The sequence below is a fragment of the Petaurus breviceps genome, unplaced genomic scaffold (genome assembly GCF_028583685.1).
Source record: "Petaurus breviceps papuanus isolate PSGF00001 unplaced genomic scaffold, PetGlider_PUasm1.0 174, whole genome shotgun sequence".
NCBI classification, from domain to species: Eukaryota; Metazoa; Chordata; class Mammalia; order Diprotodontia; family Petauridae; genus Petaurus; species Petaurus breviceps.
In genome coordinates this window covers 16245727-16269315 of record NW_027185761.1, presented here as the reverse complement: position 1 = coordinate 16269315, position 23589 = coordinate 16245727, and the positions used below count along the sequence as shown (strand labels likewise).

The 23589-nt window shown below is 40.7% G+C and overlaps 1 protein-coding gene across 1 annotated transcript; it reads left to right on the top strand.

Annotated features, from left to right (window-relative positions):
- The first annotated feature begins 2190 nt into the window (after positions 1-2190).
- SEC61A1 (SEC61 translocon subunit alpha 1) lies at positions 2191-22381 on the top strand. The gene is made up of 12 exons (XM_069083819.1): positions 2191-2344; positions 2509-2576; positions 6288-6353; positions 6459-6537; positions 7540-7671; positions 10377-10486; positions 10805-10958; positions 14311-14471; positions 17241-17438; positions 17799-17990; positions 18417-18493; positions 19325-22381. Exons 1-12 carry the CDS (start codon positions 2338-2340, stop codon positions 19509-19511), a joined length of 1431 nt encoding a protein of 476 aa, XP_068939920.1. The 5' UTR covers positions 2191-2337; the 3' UTR covers positions 19512-22381.
- The last annotated feature ends 1208 nt before the right edge of the window (positions 22382-23589 follow it).

Below are 23589 nucleotides of genomic sequence, written 5' to 3'. Positions count from 1 at the left end.
TCCTTCCTCATCCTGCCTGATTGCTCCTTCGAAGTCTCCTCTGCAGGAATGTCCCTTATATCAAGGATTCTTACCCTAGCAACATGATTAAACAAAAAAAGACCCCTTCTCTGAATAACGTTTTTAAATACATGAAGTAAAATAATTAGGACACTGAGCACAATGGGGCAAGCCAGTAACCCGAGTTACTAAGGAGTTTGGGTCTCTCTCAAGCTAAGGAGTTCTGAACTGCAGTGAGTGAAGCCATTTGGGTGACTGTGTCAGCACCAAGTTTAGTATTAATGTAACTACCAATCAGCAGGTGGGATCAAGTCTATGAGTAGCTTGTAAACTTCCAGTCTGGTTAAGAAAGAGGAATGGTGTCTTTAAAAAACAAAACAAAAACTCAAAGGATTATAAAAAAAAAAACCAATTATATCAAAATATCATTACCAAAATATTTTTTAAAACAAGTTAAGACTCCAGGTTAAGAACTTCTAATATATGTTGTTGCCCCATTAGTAAGGGCATTCCCCAAGGCTCTTCCTGGACTCTCTTTTCTATATAACCTTCCTCTTGGTGGATACATCAGTTCTCAAGGGTTCAATTACCATCTCTAGGAAGCCAATGATCAAGTTCTATGTCACACTCTCATCCTTCACCTGGGATCCATTCCCACTACACCAACTACCTATTAGACATCTCTACTAGGATGTCCCATAGGCATCTCAAATTTGACACGTCCAAAATGAAAGTCATTATCTTGTCCCCCAAATGCTCTCCCCTCCATACTTTTCCTATTTCTGTCAGAGGCTCCCTATCCCTCCAGTACTCCAGGTTCATTGGATCATCCTTGACTCCTTCCTCTCTCTCCCCCATATTGAGTTAGTTGACAAGTCTTGTCACATCTACCTTTACAACCTTTCTTGCATCTGTCCCCTCCTTCCCACAAACACAACTACTAGCCTCCTTCAAACACTCATCCCCTCTGTCCTAGACTATTGCAGTAGCTTCCTAATAGGTCTCTCTGCTACCTCTGTCTTGACCTTCCCCAATCCATCCTCCACACAGCTGCTGGTGATATTGTTAAAAGCTTAGACTTAACCACATCACTTCCTGGCTCAAGAAACTTCAGTCAATCAATATTTGTAGGATAAAATTCAATCTCCCGCGCTCAGCATTTAAAGCCTTTCACATTCTAGTCCCAACCTATCTTTTGAGGCTTATTTCCATGTTATCCTCCTACACGCTCGGTGCCGCTTTCAAAATGGTTTATTGACTGCATTGCCTCTGGGAATCTCTACCCTCCTTCAAGCTTCAGCTAAGGAACTTCCTCCTAAAGGAAACCTTTCTTGATTTCCTAACCATGACTTTGTTTTTTGGTGTATAGTTTGTTTTCACTTATACCGTACTTGATCCCTAAGGCTATTTCCCCAATTATCCTATTTTAGCTCTGTAATGGAACTACACTATGCTGTAATAGAAGGTAACCTCCTCGACCTCAAAGACTATTTGGATTCTATCTTCCAGTCTTCAGTGAGCAGCACAGTGCCTGGTACTGGCTTAATTAATGCTCGTGAATGAATGAATGAGTAAGTGAATGAATGAATGTCCTTCCCAGAGATTCCCCAAAAACGCACGTTTCATTTCTTCCCCCTGATTCTGGTGAAGATTTGGAAGAATGAAGTCCTTCCCAGGGATTCCCCAAAAAGGCACGTTTCATTTTCTCCCCTTATTCTGGTGAGGGTTTGAAAGAGCGGATGAATGTGTCCTTTTCAGGGATTCCCCCAAAAAAGCACCTTTCGTTTCCTCTTCCCCGATTCTGGGTGAAAGTTTATTTTTCCGGTGGGAGGATGGAGCAAACTATCCCCTTGGACCTCTGAACTATGAGCACCAAGCCCCAGCTTTCTCACCCTCACGTTCGCATCCCAGCCACACCCCCTTGAGGAAGGCGGACAGGGCTCGCGCTAGCCTACAGGTCCCATCGTGCAACGCGCGCGCGCTAGCGGAGCGAGGTCCCTGCCTCCCCGCTCTGGAGGGGGTCCGCACGGCATGCCGGGAGCTGTAGTGTGGCTGGCTGCGGCCGGCCAGCGCCGTGCGTGGCAGGAAGCGGAAGGGCCCGCGAGCGCCGCCGCCTCCGCCTCTCTCGCTCTGGCCCGTCCCCGCGGCCCCGTCGGGCTGCTTTCACTTCCCTTCCCGCCCCGCCCAGCTCGGAGGGAGCGGCGTTACTACTGACGTGTCTCTCTCTGCCTTGCTCTCTCTGCCTCCTCCGTCTCCCGCCGGCTGAGCCGCACCGCTCGCGGGCTCGGCCGCGGCCCCCGTCGCCTCCCCGGAGCTCGAGCCCCCGCCGCCGCCGCCATGGGCAGTGAGTACCGAAGCAGGGGTCCCCCGGGCCCGGCGCGAACGGCCTGGGCGCCCCGAGGCCCAGCTCCCCGCCGGCCCCACCCCCACCCTGGGACCCGGCGCCCCGCGGGGCTCGCTCCCCGGGGGCCGCTCTCTAACTCTCGCTGTTTCTTTTCCCTCCCGCAGTTAAGTTTCTGGAAGTCATCAAGCCCTTCTGCGTCATCCTCCCCGAGATCCAGAAGCCCGAAAGGAAGGTAAGGCGCCCCCGGCAGCCGCGGTGGGGGTGGGGGTCCTCAGGCTTCGGCCTCGACCCGCAGCGCCCCTCCCCCAGCCGCGGGCGGGCCGGAGCCGGGCACCCCGAACTTCCCAGGAATCGGGTTCGGCCTCCCCGGCGAGCAGGGCACTGAAAGTCTGCTTCGGGATGCCCAGACCGGTGTCCGAGGGGCTCCGACGGCCCTGGGCTCTGACCAGCCGAAGCTTACGGCCAGACCTCGTGTTGCTGTTGGCTTTCCCCGTGAAATGGAGGAAGGAGAGCAGGCAGACAATTGGGGGATGATAAAGAAAGTCAGAGGAGTGGTCAGCAGAGGGGCCTTGTAGTGGAGAAAGGTACAAAAAGAGTCGTGGTGGTGGTCAGCACAGGGGCTTTGTGGTGGAGAGCAGCATAGAGGCCTGCCAGTGGTCAGCACAGGGGCTTGGAGAACAGCAGAGAGTCATAGTGATGACTTTAGCGTGGAAGAGCTGTTAATATTTCAGAAATCCAGTCTGAATACCGTCACGAACTGTGCTGCCTCAGTTTCTAGTGGAAAGAATTGAGGCACTAAAGATAAAATGGTACTTATTTTGTGAGAACTTCATTTTATAGTTCAATTCTATGCCTTAAAGCTTTGATTCTAAGCAAAGATGTCATAAGTTTCTTCATTTTTAAATGATATCACAGAAAAGGTCTAAAAAGCATTGAATTCAAAATTATGTGGTTGATGGCGTCCATGCCCCATCTTTGTTGCTGTGTTACATAGTTGTGATCAGTGTGTGATAGTGCACTTTTATTTTGTGTACATATTTTCAGGTATTGACAAAGTTCACATACCCTATCATTTTTAGTATTCCATTATGTTAATAATATACCCATAGGCTACTTGACCAGTTTCCATATTGGTGCCCAGTTGGGAGATAATTTTAGTGTAAAAATGGAAATCATTGAGACTGGATCTTTGAGGACCCTAAGCCCAGAAAGACATAACCGCAAGTGTGTGACATTCTAAAGCAGTGTGATGTAGTACAAGTAATAGTAATTGATATTTTTATTCAAACATCTTGGACTCAATGTCTTTATTAAACTCATCATCCAGAACAATTTATCTTTTCCCCCAACTCTCCCCACCTTCCCTATACAGAGGGCGACACCATCCTTGCAGCCCCTCAGGCTCACAACATAGGCAGCATCTTGCACTCCTTGCTGTCTTTCACCTCCCATATACAAGCTGTTGCCAAGGCCTGTGCATTAACTGAAATACTCCCCCTTCTCTCCTTTGACAGTACCACCCCTGGTACAGGCCCTCATCCCCCTCACACCCAGACTGCTGGAATAGGTGCTCCATTCTCCCCCACATCATTCCATCCTCCATTCAGCCACTAAAGTGCTTTTCCTAGAGTGCAGGTCTGATTATGTCACTCCCTTACTCAAACTCCAGTGGCTCAATGGAGGATCAAATATAAAATGCTCTGTTTGACATTCAAAGCCCTTCAGAATCTAGCCCCCTCCTACCTTTCCAATCTGCTTACACCTTACTCCTCCCCAACAGCATCCTCTTACAAACAAGCCACTCCATCTCTTGCCTCCATGCCTGGAATGTCCTCTTTCCTCAGCTCTATTCTCCCCTGCTGTCCCAACTAAAATCCCACTTTATACAGGAAGCCTTCTCCTCTTAATTCCAATGTCTTCTCTCCATTAATTATTATCTATCCTATATATAGCTTACATTTTATATATGTTTGTGTGCATGCTGTCTTCCCCATTAATTGTAAGTTTCTTCAGGACAGGGACTATTTTTTGCCTCCTTTTGTATCCCCAGCAATTAGTATAGTGCCTGCCACAGAATAGTTGCTTAATAAATGTTTACTGATTGATTTATATAGCACTTTAAAGTTGGCCAAGTACTTGACCAACCTTACTTCTTGTGGGGGGGCGGTCATTACAGAAGAACCTGAATTCCATAAAGGCTAAGTGGCTGATCAGTGTAGCTAATAACAGAGATGGAATTCAAACCCAGATTATCTGATTTAATCCAAGCAAAAGCTCTGGATTGAAAAGTCTGGACCCCTTGAGTGAGTTTTAATTCTCTATTTTGACACTTACTAGCTATGGCCAAGTCATGCCTTTCTCTTGGCTGAAGTTTTCTTATCTGTTTAAGTGGAAGTAATGTTATTGTTGCCTCACCATATCTTAATGCTGTATAAATGTGAGTTGTATATATTATCATGCTATGTTATTTGACTAACATGAGTGAATTTCACCTGCTTCACTTATCCAAATAACTAAAGTCTAATTTTCTTTTAATTTCTAACCATAGCCATTTCTCATTGGGATGAAAATTGCACAAATAATTAAAATCTATAGGTAATTTAGAAATCATTTTAATAGTTAAATCTCTTTCCTCACTAAGCCTTTTTCAGGAGTTTCTAACATGTAGTAAAATGGCTATTGAATTTCATTTCTTTTTACGATTGCTTTATTGTGGAGATTCTAAAAGGCTTGAAATGGCCAAAATGGATGAGTAACACAGGGCATAAATTATCCATAATTTGCCTCTCAGTCGGGCTTTGACCTGATATATAATTTAGTTCTAGCTCTAAGGGTTTTCAAGTTGAGATCCTTCTGAAAATCTCTCCATATGGAACCATTTTAATAAAAGCTTGATACCATATCAGTCTGAAATCATATGCCTGTCTCAAATTTAGATTTAAGGAATTTGGGTGGGATTGAGGTATAAGGAAGGAAGGGAGAGGGGCAGATTCACCAACAGGAAGAGGCTATCCTGATATAACATTAAATATAAGGTATGCCCATTCTCTATTATAAATTACTAAGTCAGAGCTTGACTATTTAGGTACTAAATGTGGGTGAAGTATATAGGTAGCATTTCAGCTGGCCACAGAGGAGGGCATACCACAGAACAGACTAACAGAAATCATTGTATCTTACCAAATGAATGGAGGCAGCTTGATTCTGTAGTATGTGTTCTATGGTAAACCAGAGACTAGATGATTCAAGTCTTTTAAGCATTTTCCTTTGACCAAATATAAGACTATTTAAACCTAACAAGGGAGAGAGAGGTCAGTCTGAATCAGAATATTTTTAGAAAAATACAATTTTATTTGAGTATGTATGATCACTTAGTGGATTGTTAACAGTGTTTATAATGCGTAATACATAAAACTAATTTGTATTCATTTTGTAAAATGACTGATCTAAGGTCCTCAAAAAGTTGCTTTTGCAAGTAGGTTAAAACCTTTCTCCTCCCCCCCCCCCCCAAAAAAAAAGTTGTTTACATTTTTAACTACCTTATTTTAAACCATTTTTTTCTACATAGATAGTATGGAGGTAGGCATGAGGCCAGTCCAGACTGAATTATCACAGATTCAAAATTAGCAGAATTCAGTGTAACACTTTTTTACTGTAATTGCGATGACCCTGATAAGTGTTGCTATATTTGTTTTAAAAGGGGGGGAGGGGTTCCTATTCATTATTTTCTACTCAAATATATTAGGATTGTGGGTCTGATTAAAAACTTTTTTAATCCTGAAAAATTAACAATTTACAAACCTGGCCTAGAATATTTAAGGTGTATTTGTGTCTTCTCATGTTAACAGAGAAAATAAATAATTTGATTTACATTAATTTTTATTAGACTGTCTACTATGAAAAATATCTCTGCTTATTAAAGCTTTTCACTGTTTTTCTCTAGATCCAGTTTAAGGAGAAGGTATTATGGACAGCTATCACACTCTTTATATTCTTAGTATGTTGCCAGGTGAGTTCGGTTTTAATATATAGTGTGGTAAAAATTTATTTTGGGGGTAAGGGAGATGTTGGGGTGAACTAAATGATGACCCTTTCTTCCTCTGCTTTTCTCCAGATTCCTCTGTTTGGTATCATGTCATCAGATTCAGCTGATCCTTTCTATTGGATGAGAGTGATCTTGGCCTCCAACAGAGGTAGCACATCATTTTCTGTGTGCTTTGTCTGTTCAGTGCATGATGAATTTAGCTGTAAATGTTAACTTTTTTCTGTGGTATAGACAGTCTTTATGAAAAATATGGATTGGAGAACATGGTGAACAAAGGAACAATGTGCCACATTGACTACATTTATAAACTATCCAAGTCAACACTAAGGCACCAAATTGTTTTGGATTGCATTTGTATGCAGTTTGTAATAACAAGATAAGACCATGTATGAGAGGGGAAAAAATGCTGAGAAACAGGATGGATTTTTAAAATATGCCTGCACAAGAGAAACGATGAAATTCCTACCTGTCTTCTCCACGTTTTGATAAGGTGGGCCACAAGAGAGAATGTGTAATTTGTTTCTCAGCTGCATCTTTTTCATATCTATAGGTTATGCATATGAGTCTAAAATCTATGGCAATTTTTTGTGTGTAATCTCTACAGTTACATATGGTGGAGTTGGGTGGGTAGCTGTGTATTCCTGCTGATGTATTTGATTAACTAGTTTGTAAAAAATAGTTCAGTATCAGTTGGTGGTACAGCTCACTTTAGTATAATGGGAGGTAGAGATTTATTCACAATTCAGTATACAATTGTATAGACAGCCATCCCTGTCTCTAGGAACTATTTGAATGTTATCCTTTTAAATAACAGATGAAGAGGTAAACCTTTCTTATCTCAACAAAACCAGAATGAATCTGTTGTGAATTTAAATGCATGGGTCTGCCTAGAGACCATGTGATTCTCTTAACAGAATGAGACATTGCCTGGCAGGATTTCCAGAATGAATTGGATTTGACTTTATAGTTAGTATTTCAGCATTATTTTTGCTTGGATTTAAATGATTTTACTCATGTATTTTCAACCCAGACATGTATTTTTTTTAACTGTGGTGAACAGGAATGAATCAAACTTTACCAGTTCACTGTCCATATTTGACATCTTTCCTTGGATAATAAAAAATGTTTGATCTCCCCCATTGTCTCGCAGGCACGCTGATGGAGCTGGGTATATCTCCCATTGTTACCTCTGGCCTCATCATGCAGCTTCTGGCTGGGGCGAAGATAATTGAAGTGGGTGACACCCCAAAAGACCGTGCTCTTTTCAATGGCGCCCAGAAGTGTAGGTGACATCATGAATAAAGTTCAGAGTGTTTTAATTGAAAACGTAAAGTCAATAAGAAACAAAAGTTTGAGCTGTCCGAGCAATGTTTTCCTTTAAGATACTTACCTCCCTAGTCTCTTAGCTTTCTACTTCTTGAATCCTAGCAGTTTGACAGCATGCAAATGGACAAATCTGTTTAGATTTGGAGCACTTAAAGACATTCTGCTTCTAGAGGGGAGTTGGTTGGTTTGTTTGTATAGAGTCAGGAAGTTTTATTGTTATTCAGTCATGTCTGACTCTTCTTGACCCCATTTGGGATTTTCTTGGTAAAGATACTGGAGTGGTTTGCTGGTTCCTTCTCCAGCTCCTTTTACAGATGAGGAAACTGATCCAAACAGGGTTAAGTGACTTGCCCAGGATCACACAGTAAGTATCTGAGGCTAGATTTGAAATCACAGAGATGAGTCTTCCTGATTCCCATGTCTAGTGCTCTATTCAGGGTACCACCTCTCTGCCTAAAGAAGGACTGGGTTCAAATCCAGTCTCAGACACTTAGCAGTTTTATGACCGTGGGCAAGTCACATCACAGCTGCTCTCTCAGTTTCCTCAAATGTAAAATGAGGATAACAGTAGCACCCGCCTCCTAAGGTGGTTGTGTGGATCAAATGAGAGATTTGTAATGCAGTCAGCATTGGTGTCTGGCACATAGTAGACACTTAATGAGTGCTTGTTTCCTTCTTTCCTTTTTATCTGCAAAAAAAATTCCTTCAAGCCAAAAAAGACTATCCATGTCCTCATTTACAGTCTGCTTTCTCACCAGCTGTTATCTGTAATAGTAACGAAAAGCATTAGCATTGACCTTGTGCTATTGACAGGAATGTTACTGGCAGTTAGAAATTAGATTTACTATTGTTTGACCAGCATGTATTTTTGTACCAGTGCGTTGCACAAGCTGCTTCAATTTTTGACCTCTAGGGGCGGGTAGGTGGCACAGTGAGTAAGGTGCTGGCCCCGGAGGCAGGAGGACCCGAGTTCGGTTTTGGCCTCAGACACTTAACACCTCCACACACACACACACACACACACACACACACACACACCCCAGCCATGTCACCTTGGCCAAGTTACTTAACCCCAAAGATGTGGTACCTCTTCCTGTGCCATAAGGAAATTTACTAACTTAAAAACATATATATGTGAGCACATCGTTTTAAAATTCTAATTGAGAATATAAAATGCCCATTAGACCTGAATCATTTCATTGAAACACTGGATGACTTCTTGAGTTGATCGTGAAGACCAGCAAGTCTGGTGTGATCATGGAAATTGATCTTGGAATTAGAAGATAATAGGTTTAAGTTTTGCCTGTGACACTTACTGGATGGGTGACCATGAGAAAATCACAACCTCTCAGCCTCAGTTTCCCTATAAATGTTTTATAGACTGTCAAGTACCATATAACTGAGCTGCCATTATTGATTGTCATTGTTGAAATAGCTGCCCTCCTCTTTATGGCACTTTTCTGAAGAGTTCCATGGCAGGCAAACAATCCTGCAGCAAAACTACAAATGAGATTAAACTTAAAATTGTACTTGACTAGAACTTTGGGATTAAAAGAAAAATCACGCAACAGAATATTCTGGAATTGAAGCCATAGACCTGGTGATCTGTCTAGTACTTCAGAAGCAGTCACAGTATGGGCATATCATTGTTTCTAACAATGAAAGTATAATGATGTACGAGAAAGGAAGATGGGCTTCAAAGTAAAAAGTTTCTACTAAGTTAAAATAACTTTGTAGAAATAAGTTTTTCCTATTAAAACATTATATTGAACTTTAGGAAAGGAATATCATTACTCAGTAGTCTTTGAATAAACTGGATTAAACTCACTTAATACCAAAAATTAGCCTGCACAGTTGGCTTGTGATTAAAGTTGCATTGAAGGCTCAGGCCCACCATATTGTTGCCAAATGACCTGAAAGTCAGCCTTTTGACCATAGGTTAGTGGCTTCCCAAATAGCCTGGGGCCAAGAAGACCTGAGTCCAAATTTGACCTCAGATACAGTGTGCTGACTGGGTGACCTTGGGCAAGTCACTTTGCCTCTGCTTCACTTCTCAACTGAAATGTGGATAACAGCGCCTACCTCCCAGGGCAGAAGATCAAGCAAGATAATAATTATAAAGCTCTTAGCACGGTGCCTGGTACCCATTAAGCACTATATAAATGCATTGATTTATATAACACTTTATGGTCACAAAGCACTTAGACAAAAATTTTCATTTTAATCCATAGCCCCATAGAATAGAAAATGTGGTGTCCCACTTTATGGATAGGAAAACAAAGCAAAGCGAATAAGTGGCAGATCCAAGTCTTGACCCCAGTTCAGTGTTCTCTGCTCTAAAGCAGGCTGCCTTGCTGGTGTGACATCAGGGCTCTTTGTAGGGCCTGAAATTTCCAAACACTTATGTGCTTTTGTTTAATTTTTTTTTCTTTACTTATTCCTTAAATTAATTTTCTTTTTGAATAGCAAAAGTTAAATTAGGAACCAGGGTGGTTTTTCTCAAAGACATTCTGCTAGCTTTGATTTAATGTGCACATTAATGGCATGCTTTAAAAGCTAACATCAGGGATATTTGATAACCTTAATTTAAGTATTTGAGCTGCTACTTACCTTCTTTGACTGCCCTTGTGAATTGTGATACAATATTCCTTTGGTTTACAGTATTTGGCATGATCATTACTATTGGCCAATCTATTGTGTATGTAATGACTGGAATGTATGGAGACCCCTCCGAAATGGGTGCTGGGATCTGCCTCCTGATCACCATTCAGGTAATTATTTTGTTAGAATACAGTTTCTTTCTTCTCTTCCAAATGATCTTTCACTCTTATCCTTTCCACAAAGCAAGTCTAGATAGCACAGAAAAGGGACCATCTTACTGAGAAGACCTCTGAAGGCCCTGTATTTGCTCTTAGAAACACCTGAAGAGGAAGTTCTTAGGACAATTATCCACTAAGCCAGGAAGATCTCATCTTATCCCTTAATGGTGGTGCCACAGTAGCCTAATTTGGGTTAAATTCAAGACAATGCCTGTGATGAATGATGTGGGATATCTGCTTCTAATTTTTGTTTTCCATTTACCATTGCAGCTCTTTGTTGCTGGATTAATTGTCCTGCTTTTAGATGAGCTCCTGCAGAAAGGTTATGGTCTTGGTTCTGGTATCTCTCTCTTTATTGCTACCAACATCTGTGAGACCATTGTGTGGAAAGCATTCAGTCCTACCACTGTCAACACCGGCCGAGGTAAAAGCCCAATGTTCACCATTTTCATTGTTTTTAATGTGCATTCTGCATATCCCCTTCCCTATTGATGTACTTGTGTGCCAGGACATCTGCTGATATCATCTACACTCAAGCAGAAGACTTTTCAAATAAAATTTCTCAGTGCCACAAGAGGGAATCCTTTAAACAAATTAGATATTAATAAATATGTAGCCATAGCTGTTTCATCAATTCCATGGAATCCTATTGGAAGCAGATAGTCAAAATGTAAGTGTGTCGTGTCTGCTGAATGCTGGGGACACTGTCCTGGCCTTAACTCACAGTGCTTCTGATCTACTTAGTGGGATGTAAAACAAAGGAACCTTTTTTTTTACCAAACAGATTGTGTACTGAGGGAAGCTGAGCGGAGAAGGGAAGGTCAGGTGCAGCTGATCAGCAGATAGTGGCCGGGGGACAGGAAAGGTAACGTGTTTTAGAAGACAAGGATCGTGTATGCTGCACCGTGAAGTAGCTGAGCTTCACAGCAGTGAAATCAGCTTCATCAGCTAAAGGGTGCACAGTGTCAGGATGACACTGGAGAAGTGATCGGGAAGGAGTTAGAGCAGGCACTAGACAGAAGAAAGGGCTCGAAAACTAGGCAGTGCGTGGAAGTGAGCAAGCAAGAGAGAGACTCTAGTAGTTGTGGTAGAGGTGAAAGGATGGGGGCCTCGAGAAGGGGAAGCACAGGATACATTGATGGTTGAGGAAGAGTTGGGAGGGCCTTCAGTGAAGAGAAGAGAGGAGATGAATGGACCAGGAAGATGGCAGCCTTGTTAAGGTCTTGAAGATCTCTGGGGGTCGGGAACCTGTTTAGGCTCTAGTTTGGTTTCTGACACATTTCACTGATGGGTGTCAGCAAGAAGAGGTTTTTTTAGCTGAATGTTTGGATTGAAGAGGTGAAGTCAGGGATGGGGAGAGAGATGTGGGAGCCATCTGTCTACAAGTGACCACTGAAATCATGATGGGGATGTGAAGTGAATGTGGTTAGTGAATATGTTAAAGATAATAATAATAAGTAAAGGGGGTGAGCACTACACAGAGAATTAAACTAGTAGAGTGAGGAAAGAGCACCACAGCAAAAACCAAAGGCATAGCCGTGCCATTGGCAGATAGAGGATGTCAGACAGGATTGAGTCTGTGATCCTATTTTTTTTTTTTAAGCGGCCAGCATTATCAGCTACAAATGAGGTAGAGGAGACCTGATAAAAGACGATTGATTTTGCTCAGGAGGAAATCATTTTACATTGAAGACAGCATTTCAGTGGAAGAGTGGAGGCCAAATCATCAGGAGTAAAAGAGGGAATAGATGATGAGAAAATAGAAGCAGCAGAAGTAGACAATCGTTCAGTCAATAAGCACTTATTAAGTGATTCCTTTGTGCCGGGCACGGGACAAGGTAAGTGTTAGGGACGCCCAGAAGGACACAAGACAGCCCCTTCTCTCAAGGAGCTCTGGTGTTTGCAACATGCAGACAGCTGTGTATGGCAGAATATATGCAGGGCAGATTGGAGGCAGTCTCCAAGAAAAGGCATCAGCATGAAAAAGAACCAGGGAAGGGTCTTTGCAGAAGGTGGGATTTTAGCTGAGACAAAGGAAACCAGGAGGCAGGGCTAAGGAAGAACATAATTGGATTGGGATCCACAAGATAGCCAATGTCACTGGGTTGTAGAGTAGGTAGAGGGGGCAGGTTGTGAGAAGACTGGAAATGTAAGGAGTGAGAGTATGAAGGGCCTAAAACCAAACAGGAATTTATAGTTAGTCCTGGAAGTAAAAGGCACACCTACAGAGTGACATGGTCAGACCTCTAACCAGCTTCGCAGCTTATTGGAGGAGCCAGGGAGAGACCGAAGGCAGGGAACCCTCTCCCCCCCCCCCCCCCCCAGCAGACTCTTACGTTAATCTGGATTGGGGGTGGCCATGTCCAAGCAGCAGAGGAGGAGGCCCATATGAGAGTTGTGAATGTAAAATCAACAGATTAGACATGGGAGGACATTGGTCAGAAGGCAAAGTTCAGCTGTGAAAGACTAGGAAGAAGTTGTATAACAGAAGAGGTTGTAAGATTAGATGCTAAATAGTTGTGGAAGTTTGAATAAGTCAATTCTTTACCTTTCTCTAAAACTTTTTAGGAAAAGGCTTCATAATATCCTCTTCTCCAGGGATAGAGTGTGCCTGTGTTGGGCATCATTCACTTGTTGGTTGATTTAGTGAGCTAAACCTTTAGAAAATTAATTGTGTGTTAATTAAAAGAACAAGATACAAGGACCTAGGGAAAATAGTAAGTACAGAGAAAAATAAACTGGGGACAAAATATTTCTAGAAATTCCTCAGTACTTTGGGTAAGCAATTCCTTAAATGGTGTGCTCCCTTTTTCAGTTCCTGCATTAGAAAGGAAAGTTTGAGTTGTTGAGAAAACATAAGTGTTGTGCACAAGAGCTAGGCAGTAAAGCTTGTTGAATCCTATAGGTATTAAGGTTGATAAAACATTTATTAAGTGCTTACCATGTGCCAGGATTGTATAAAGCAAAGAGAACAGCCCCAACCTTTTGAGGTGCTTACATTTCAACAAAAGGTGCTGGAAAGGTGGAGAGGGGAGGAAACAGACAGAGAAAGTAGCTTTCTATAATTGTTTTCTAATAAGATGAGTGTGGTTCAGTGGACTGGACTTTATTATTCACAGTTATATCAAATTAACGAATATTTATGCATCTATAACGTGCAACTTTGTCTCAATGATCAAGGAGGTATTGGTTGCATAAGACTTTCTGAAGTGTATAGGGCTTGCTTTGAGTAACAAGTTACTTAAGTCAGTATTTTCCATTTAATATCTTGATGCCATATACTAAGTTCACATTTCTGGGAATGATGCATGTGCAAGGAAATAAGCCAGCCCCAGTTCAGTGGTGTTGATTGCCAGACATCCAGAGTGGTATGATTGCTTTGTTCCAGAATTATAAACATGTAGATAATTCATAGGAGCATTTATATAGGGAGTCAACTTTATCAGATAGATTGGTGATCTACCGTCCCAAGCACCCTGAAGTGGTTAGGTGGTTTTGTCCAGTGTTAAGCCATTGACTTCAAACAACCCAAAGTTAAAGATAAAGAGCCTCTTCTTTTTCTGAAAGTGGATTTTTATAATTGACTTTCCTATTCAAGACCCTTTTGCTCACTAAGCAAAAAACTAACTTCTAGGCCATTGTGAGAGTTATTCTAGAATGGCATCTGTTTTTACTTTGGCAAAACATCAGCAGAAAGAATGAAAATTGGGGGAGGAATAAAATAAAATCAATATTTTTTGGGGGGGAAATATTCATTATCTTACTCTTTTTTATAGGTATGGAATTTGAAGGTGCCATCATTGCATTGTTCCATCTGCTGGCTACACGAACAGATAAAGTTCGGGCCCTTCGAGAAGCTTTCTACCGCCAAAACCTCCCCAACCTCATGAATCTGATCGCCACCATCTTTGTATTTGCAGTTGTTATCTATTTTCAGGTTAGTCCAAGTCCTGTCTTGAGATTCAGTTGTTTGAGTACTTAGGTTGGGTTGCAAGTTCTCATGGACCATTCATGAGAGTGTTCCAATGAAATCTAAGAATTTCATTCAAAATTGGACTTATCCAGATGATCTTTAAGGTTTGAGATCAGAGGGGGTCAGATGGGATATGTGGTTTCTTTGGTTTCGGGAATTTCTGATGAGAAACCTCCCTCCAATATAAATCTGTACCTGCTCTGCAGTTTATGGTCTTAGGGAGTTTCCTGGGAGCACTTAGAAGTTGTGGCTTTCCCAGAGTCACAGTCAGTACTTTTCAGGTGAGTCTTGAAACCTAGGTCTGGTGCATTCAGAGTAGGCTCTATATCATTGATGCCATTGCTACTTCTCAGGAAATATTAAAGTCAGCTTCTTGACCTGTATTTAACACCAGATTTGGTGTATGCCCTCACTACTTCAAATTCATCTTTACCAAGAAATAATATAATAGACATTTCCATATTGCCTAAGTGGTTGAAAAGTGAAAAACACAGTCACTGAACCAAGTTTTTGAGACTGGTTGTGACTATTTCAGTTACAGATGTGACGGATACTCCCCTTCCTCCCATTTAGCTGAATGTGGTTTAATTTAATTAATTAATTCAGTAAAACATGGATTAAGTGCTACTGTGTGCCAGCCATTATACTAAAACAAAACAGACCTTGTCTTCAAGGAGCTTATATTGTGGGGAAACTACATGTACACAGAAAGTTAAATACCATAGTAAGTCCAGAGTAATTTCCATTAAAGTCTTAGTTAAAGGGCAGTTTAACAGTAACACAAGAGTTCTAGGGGCAGCTGGTTGGTGCAGTGGATAGAGTGTCAACCCTGGAGTCAGAAGGACCTGAGTTCAGATTCAGCTTCAGACACTTACAGGTTATGTGACCCTGGACAAGTCTCATTTAACTCTGTTTGCCTCCATTCCTCATCTGTAAAATCAGCTAGAGCAAGAGATGGCCACCCACTCCAGTATCTTCGCCAAGAAAACCCCACCTGGGGTCACAGACATGACTGAACAACCACAGCTGTTCTAAGGGTCACAATGAAAGGGTAAGGTAGAGTGTGGTGAGAGTGCAGGAGAGATTGGGCCAACAGGAATGGGGTTAGGGAGCAAGGATTTATGGCCAGGGAAGGGAGTGCTGGCCTACACGTCTTACACCTGGAAATCACGAGGATTCTGAGGAGAGCCATCGGTCAATAAGGAGCAGTATTGTTGATTTGGTTATCACTTGCAATCTCCATCTACACAAATTAAATGTGCCTACCTTGTTCTGCAAAAGAATGTCCGGCAGGAACTGTGTGACTAGGCAAGAATAGAATCAGAGCCAGATAGGAACTTCTTAATGCAGTTAGAAGCCCCTAAGCTTTACCACCTGCTTTTCCTAAAAGTAGAATGGAAAGAGCCTGGTCTCCTGGAGCCAGGAAGCCTGGCTTTAAGCAGGTGCTTCTTAAACTGTGGGTCTCCAGTGGGAAAAGTTGAAGAAGCCCTGACTTAGCCTGCACTCGGTTGTCTTAGCTGTAAGATGGAGGCCATTTCAGCTCCAGATAAGTCTGTGGTCACAATACAAAAGTCAGGTTCTCTGGGCATTGGCATTAAACCTAATTAAAATTCCTGCAAGAACAAGGAAAAGTATACACTTAGCCTGGCCTAGACTTGTAAAATGTTGATAAGAAATATCTTTGTCTTTGTGGAAGTCATTTCTATACTTTAGAAATGTAGTTACAGCTTTATAACCTCCTTTTAAGAATCCTGAACTGATTTCTGCAGTTTGCTTTGCTTCTCTCTTTTTATAGTTGCATATTTTGTCTACAGAAGTTTCTTAAAGGAAATCAGGCCAAAAAACGAGTTCAGGAACAATGACCCAGCTAAGTGCCACAGGACAGCTAGTTTAGTGAGAATGAAACATTGTGATCAGGATGAAACAGGTTTCCTTTGTTCGGTCCCACTCTAAGGTGTATGTCAAGTCTTTGACACAAACAGCAAGAAATGAGACACGAGAAAGCAGGGCATTTGATTAGAGATACAGTACAAACCTTTGTTAGTGTTTTTCCACACCTGTCACAGTAATTAATTGTTTAAAATGCAGTGTTCTTATTGTCAGTAATTTCAGTGTCTAGGACGTTGAAATTATCAAATGTGTTCCTAAGTAAAATTTGAACTCAATTACCCAAACAGGGAGGCAAACATCATAAAATAAAGTACATCTGCCTTAGTGGGACAAAATTGGGGAGGGGGAGAATCAGTTAAGGGATTGTTAAAAAAAAAAAACTATTTGTTATAACACAACTTTCAGCTCTTTGACATGCCAAGTGATGAAGGACATAACATCCATTAAGGCCCTAACATTTGGTTTGTATATGTGTGTGTATGTATATTTGTGAATTTATTTCTGAAGACTTTCCCCTAATTAAAACACTCCTACTGCTGAAATTTTGGCAGTTAGATTTGTGATAATGGCAAGATGACCCCTTGGTTTATTTCTTAAGGTTTTGCAGATATGGATAGCAACATTATTAATGATTTTATTTTAATCATTATTAATGATTAAGAACACTTTTGCAGAGCACTGTATATATCAGGAGAAGGTTAAAAAAACTTTAAAAGATAGTCTGTTTGTAAAAGGCTTACTGTTTTGGAGGAGGCCAAAAGACTCTTAAGTTATGTATGATTGTGTATAATAATATAAAGATGAAATAGTAAAGAACAAATGTGTTTTGTTTGTCTTCCATAGGGCTTCAGAGTTGACCTGCCCATCAAATCAGCACGTTACCGTGGTCAGTACAACACCTATCCCATCAAGCTTTTCTACACTTCCAACATTCCCATCATCCTTCAGTCTGCTCTAGTATCTAATCTGTACGTCATTTCCCAGATGTTGTCCGCTCGATTCAGTGGCAACTTACTGGTTAGCCTATTGGGCACCTGGTCTGTAAGTATATGTCTTCTTTTAACATGTCTTTTTTTTTTTAATATATATGAATATGTTCTATGTTTACCCTGCCCATGACTTTTCAGTGATCTAAGTGGATATGTGATTACATATGACTGAGTATTTTAGCCCTTATAATTATTTCCTAAGTATATTGCTAAAAAAAATCCAGTGCTTTTAAGTAGGGGAAAAGGAGAAAATCCTGGGAAACCCTACTAGACTTTTTTTCCTTCCACAGCAATTGAAATTTGGAAATGTTTCTAATCAAATTCAGATCCATATTTTTCTGTTCTGAACAGTATTTTGAGTACTAAGATTTAACTGAATAATATTAACTTGCTTTCTTTTTATTGTCTCTAGGATACTTCTTCTGGGGGTCCAGCTCGAGCTTATCCAGTTGGTGGCCTTTGCTATTACCTCTCACCCCCAGAATCCTTTGGCTCTGTGTTAGAAGACCCTGTGCATGCAGTTGTATACATAGTATTCATGCTGGGTTCATGCGCGTTCTTTTCCAAAACATGGATTGAAGTCTCAGGCTCCTCAGCCAAAGATGTAAGTGGAAATAGAATTGTCGCACATCAGTTGAAGGCCTAGATAGCAGGTATAACCAATAAAATGCATAGCATTTCATTTTTAGCTAGAGTCTAGAAAAGTAGTTTGCTGTCCAAGCATCTTAGATGCCCCCAAGATTCCATGAACATTGCATTATACAAATATAACAGGTAGGTGAAAATAGATAACCTGAGTCACTGTTTAGCTCTTTGCCCAAAGCAAGATACTCCATTAGTAGTTGACCTAAGAATAGAAGTGAGATTTATAAAATGCTTTCTTGTCATCTGACTTCAATAGCAGTGTCAATTTGTATTAGTTTTTTTTTCTTTTTACAATATTCTGAACAACAAAACTAAAACTTCCTACCTTGATTTTATATTTGTGGATGAAGCTAATCTGTTTTTTCCTGTAATGGGTGACATGTAGGTTGCAAAACAGCTAAAGGAACAGCAGATGGTGATGAGAGGTCACAGAGAAACTTCCATGGTCCATGAACTAAATAGGTGAGTAACCACTTTATACCTATCATAGACATTGGCTCTGCTAACGTGATATCAGTATTCACATTCAGAATGTTTGTTTGTGTAATACATCTGGGGTTTTTTTTTAGTTAAGCTATGATCACCCAGTCTCCAATAAGGTTTCGCTCTTATATCCCATCTTCATGGGAAAGTGACCTTGCATTCCTGGTGGCTTTTCTAGTGAATGATGGAGCTTTAGCTTAACAAGCTAGAAAGGCTTTTGCTTATAAGCCTGATAACAGATTGTATTCCTGTAGCCCAAGAACTAGCCTAATTAAATTCAGAGGGGCTCATCACCAAATGTGATGAATTTTTTTCAGCCAAAGTAACTCTCAGAAATTGTTACTGAGTCAGAGAGGTTTCAGTCTCCATTTATGGAGGGATTATCCAGTGATTCTATCACAGATCATTGATATGTGATCATTGAAATTTAATTGACTCTGGTCATACTTCTGTATTTGAGGGGCATACCTCATTTTTTTCCAAGGGTAGATACTTTGCATGGACTTTCAAACATGAAACCAGGGGCTATATTTTAACGTATTGTCTTAGAGAGCACTTAAAATAGGCCCTTGACATTCCTGGCTCCTTAAACTTTATTTTTGTTACACAATGCAAGCATGTCCAGTGGCATAGGGAATAGAGCTGAGTTCAGCTGAGTTTTAACCATATAAAACTAATGCAGAAGGATGTGATGGATTTTTTTTTTTATGAGATCAAGGAAAGCAAAGTTGTTGACATGAAAGTGAATACCAAGAAAAGTCAGGATTTTTTTTTCCATTTAGTTCTTCCATTTGCTGCTTCTTCTTCTAGATACATTCCCACAGCTGCTGCATTTGGTGGACTGTGCATTGGGGCCCTCTCAGTCCTGGCAGATTTCCTCGGAGCTATTGGATCTGGAACAGGAATCCTGCTTGCCGTCACCATCATTTACCAATACTTTGAAATTTTTGTCAAGGAACAGAGTGAAGTTGGCAGCATGGGGGCTCTCTTGTTTTAAACTTTGCCTCTTCATGGACCTAGAAGAGGGAGAATGTTCTTCAGTTGTCCAAGAAGAGAAAAGAAATAACCAAAATCTTGTTACAAGAGCTCTTATTGAAGGAGAGTCACATTTGCCATGGTATAAGAACTTTTGTTTAATATTCTTTCATTCCAACTTTTTTGTATCGTGCACTTTTTGAAGTGCTAGAAAATGTCAAGAATCTTGTTTTTAGTCCTGGCATTAGCAAAAATAACTAGAAATGGAATTTTCTTTATTTGACATTTGTCCCCTGAGCTTAATTGATGTAAATGATGAATAATTTTCCAAAGTATCATCACTTTTTTAAAGAATTCTTATGCCTTGAGTTTGTGTATTCTCAGCACTGACTGTTGCTGTACTAGTCACAATTTCTACCACCCAGAGGGACCTATGAATCTGGTTATAAGCACAAACACCATTAAAACTTACCCAGTTCATGCTGGGAATGGGTGGGAGGAATATGACTTTAAATTCAGGTGGATCAAAGGAAGCATTCATTAAGTTGAAATTTTATCAGAGGGTGTTTCCCTTAAATGACCAGAACATTCAGTAATACCTGATGAAAGGTATCACATAGTGTAAGACTGTTTCCAAATAGAATAATTTTTTTTTCCTTTTAAAAGGAATCTAATCAGGGTAGCCTAGCTTTTCAAAGGGAAGAGAAGAATAGCTTGCCTAAGATTGAAAAATGTAAACAGCATTGGGAAGCCTGGTAAGTGACTCTTTCTCTCTGGTTGTCATCACTGTTGGCCACACTAATTGAACTATGAGGACTAAAATAACAGAAACTGCATGTCTTTGCTTCCTACATGCTCAATTCCTTTTGCCTTTGAGAAGTCCAGAGTTCCTTTGCTTTAAGAAGTTGAGCCTAGCTGGACTAAGCAGTCAGTTTCTGTCTCTCTGGAGATATGTTGAAAACTAATTTTTCTAGAATAGCCTTCCTAACTCAGAGCTGTGCCTGAGAACCCTCTAAGTGGCATTTACATATCTTATCCTGATGCTTCCAATTTATAGTTCCAGTCATCTCATATCATTTTCCCCAAGTCTTCCCACTTGTCCCTTTCACCCCTACCCTATCAAAAAATATTTCCAAAAAGGAAATATTTCAGCAAATAATTAGGCATAGAAGGAAAGTCACCCAATTTTCATAACCAGTTTCATCATACATATTATTTTATAGGAAGATTAAAACATTATCCTACTTGTATTTTTAGAACTTTTTTTAAAAAATTGTACATAGGACCAAATACAAGCAGTGTGAATGAAAAGAAACCAGGGAATCGGGTTCTGTAATAAACCAGTATTGCCCATTATGGGAAAAGAGATAAACTTAGAACAGGTAGTAAGATCAGGATTTCAAAATCTACTTTTTTCATGTGTTGGTCCAATGTTATTTTTCAAGTCCAAATTATGTCCAAAAAATTTCTGTCCTCAACTACGAAATGGACTGCAGGAATTGAGACCTTTTCAAAGTTGGGAATATTTAAGGAAAGCCCAAGAGATCAATGTACAGGGCACAAGTTGGCAAAGTTCACTAGGATCTGTCTAATTTGTTGAACTAGGAAATGAGGAAGATTTTGGTGGCACTAGAAATGAAAGATTCCTTGGAAGGAGAATCTGGAGGCCAGGAGAGAACTGAGGACTGGGGTATGGTGCTTGAGCTGTTGTGCATCCTGCAAAATGAGAGCAAAGAACAGTCTGGTGTCATGGAAAGTGGAGCTCTACCTAGGAGAAGTGGGCAGAGTGGCATTCTAGCCCAGAGATTACAGCTGGGTGCTTCTGAGTGGCAACTGTCACCTCAGGCAGAGTTTTACACATAGTGCAGGATGTTCCAAAACTCTGCACAGTTTTAAACTATTAAAGTTTAACACTTTTAATATAATAAAAGTTTTACTATATTAAAAGTATTAAATTAGCATAAAAGTGCACAGAGACTTTTGGAACATCTTGTATTTCAGCTCACTCTAAGTCAGGGCTAGTTTCTGTTAGAATGCAATGTTAATGTTAACTCGTGTCTAAGATCTGAGACCTGAAGACTTTGCCAGATCACTGGGATTTGATTCATGGTGGCTGTGTGTGGAATTGCTGAGAATCTACTGTAGTGTCACAGGCATCAAAGCCAAATGGTTGATTCTGATGGCCCAGAAGTGTTTGGGTGTCATGGAATTCTAGGACCAGAGCAGACTTTTGCAATTATCTATTCCATTTTAGAGAAGAAATTGAGGTTTGAAAAGGTGATGGAATTTGCACAAGGTCTCGTTGAAAGTTTGTAGATCCAGAACAAGAGTCCAGATGGCCTGACTTTCCTAGTGCACAGTACCGCATATGACCACATCTAGGCCCACTTAGGAACAGAGGACTGTATCTGAGACACTGATTCTTGCCCTTCCTCTGCAGACACTGAGCTTTGCTGACATTGCCTTCTGTTGCTAGAGATCTTCTTGCCTCCTGCTAGATCTTTCTTTATCCCCCTCTCTTCCCATATTCAGTCCCAAGCTACACAGCAGAAACTGATCACTGAGGATGCAGATGTGGAGTGACAGCCGAACTCTCCTTCAAACCAAGTAGTTGTTTGGGCTTTTATTTGGTTTAAAACTGCTCCTCCATATACGCTTGAACACCACTGGTACCATTAGCCACGTGTCCTTGCCATCTGCAAATGACAAAGCATATTTACTATCTAATTGCCAAGTCTCCAGATACGTGAGGTTGGGCCAGCCTTGTGTAACAGTCAGTATGCAAACTGGGGCCAACAGTCAGCCACCTTGGAAGTTTTATTGATAAGGTAAATGATGGCATAATGGAGAAATGGAAACAAGCCATGAATAAAGAAATGTTTTACAGTTCCAGATTTTGTGTTTGTTTTGCTTTTGTCCTGTTTCTTTCCAAGAAGGGCAAGTGAAGGGGGAAAAGCCTTAAGGGAAAATTTAGGAACAAAGCTTGGTTAGAGTGCTAAATCAGAAAGTTAGTGAACTGCCATCTTCAAAATAAATATTTGTTCTTGGAAGCAGCCTTCTGGCTAGGTTAGCACCATACTACAGCTTTTATGTATATAAAGACAAGTCTTGGTCATTAATGAAGTCTTAGTTCTTTAGTTTATATATTTTTAAAATGACTTGTGCATTTATTCCCAGTGCTGAACTTTGGTCATATTGAAGTGAGTCTGTCCTAAGGCATCATGCCAGAGTAATGAGTACTTCATAATTTTTAGTTTAATACCCTGCTTTGACCCCAAGTTGAATCTTGGAATAAGGTAGAAAAGACCTCAGATGTTATATAGTCCTAGCCCTTGGCTGAAGAGAAAGCCCTTCTCTAGCAAACATCTATACCAGTTGTCATGCAAATTCCAGTTGAAGACTTCCAATGATTGGAAACTCAGTACCTCCCCAGGCTGCCCTTTATACTTTTGTACTAAACTGTTAAGAATTTTTTCCTGTTAGAAAATCTGAGCCAAAATTGGACTCTCCACCATTATACATGCTATTAGACAATGTGAAATACCAAGAGGAATCTCGGATTCACAAGTCAAGGAGAGTCTGAAAGTGGGCTCAGATCCTGACTATGACAGATGAGCTTTGGCCTTAGCCTCAGTTTCTAGAACCATGAAAAGGAGATAATACAGATAGTATCTCACAAGATATTTGTGAGGACACGGAGGGAATGTATATAACACTGATCCACAAGCTAAAGCCCTGTAGAGATAGATAAGACTAAGCAACCCTACCCCTATGATTTCACTCTTAGACTCACAGAATTTTAGAGTTGAAAGGAACCTTAAACCTGTTCACAAAAGGAATCCCCACTGATGTACCCAAAAAGTAGTCATAACAGATTAATTTCATTCCCTTTTTGGGTAAGATTTCTAAATTGATCAATGAGACACAATTTGATTCCAGTAATACTATTAATAAAGGTATCTCGTGCTGCCCTTGTAGAAAGATGGAAATATGTAAGATGATAATACAATCAGATGGATTTGTAAGTAGTGGGTTGACCAGATTCCAAGAGTTCTGATTCAATACCATTGTATCAGAAGAACTCCAGTGGGGTACTTCTA

What these genes read in the sequence shown, in the direction of transcription:
- SEC61A1 (XM_069083819.1), top strand. An exon ending in CACTGTCAACACCGGCCGAG is followed by an intron (nt 10,959 to 14,310) that starts GTAAAAGCCCAA and finishes TCTTTTTTATAG; the next exon opens with GTATGGAATTTGAAGGTGCC. An exon ending in CAGTTGTTATCTATTTTCAG is followed by an intron (nt 14,472 to 17,240) that starts GTTAGTCCAAGT and finishes TGTCTTCCATAG; the next exon opens with GGCTTCAGAGTTGACCTGCC.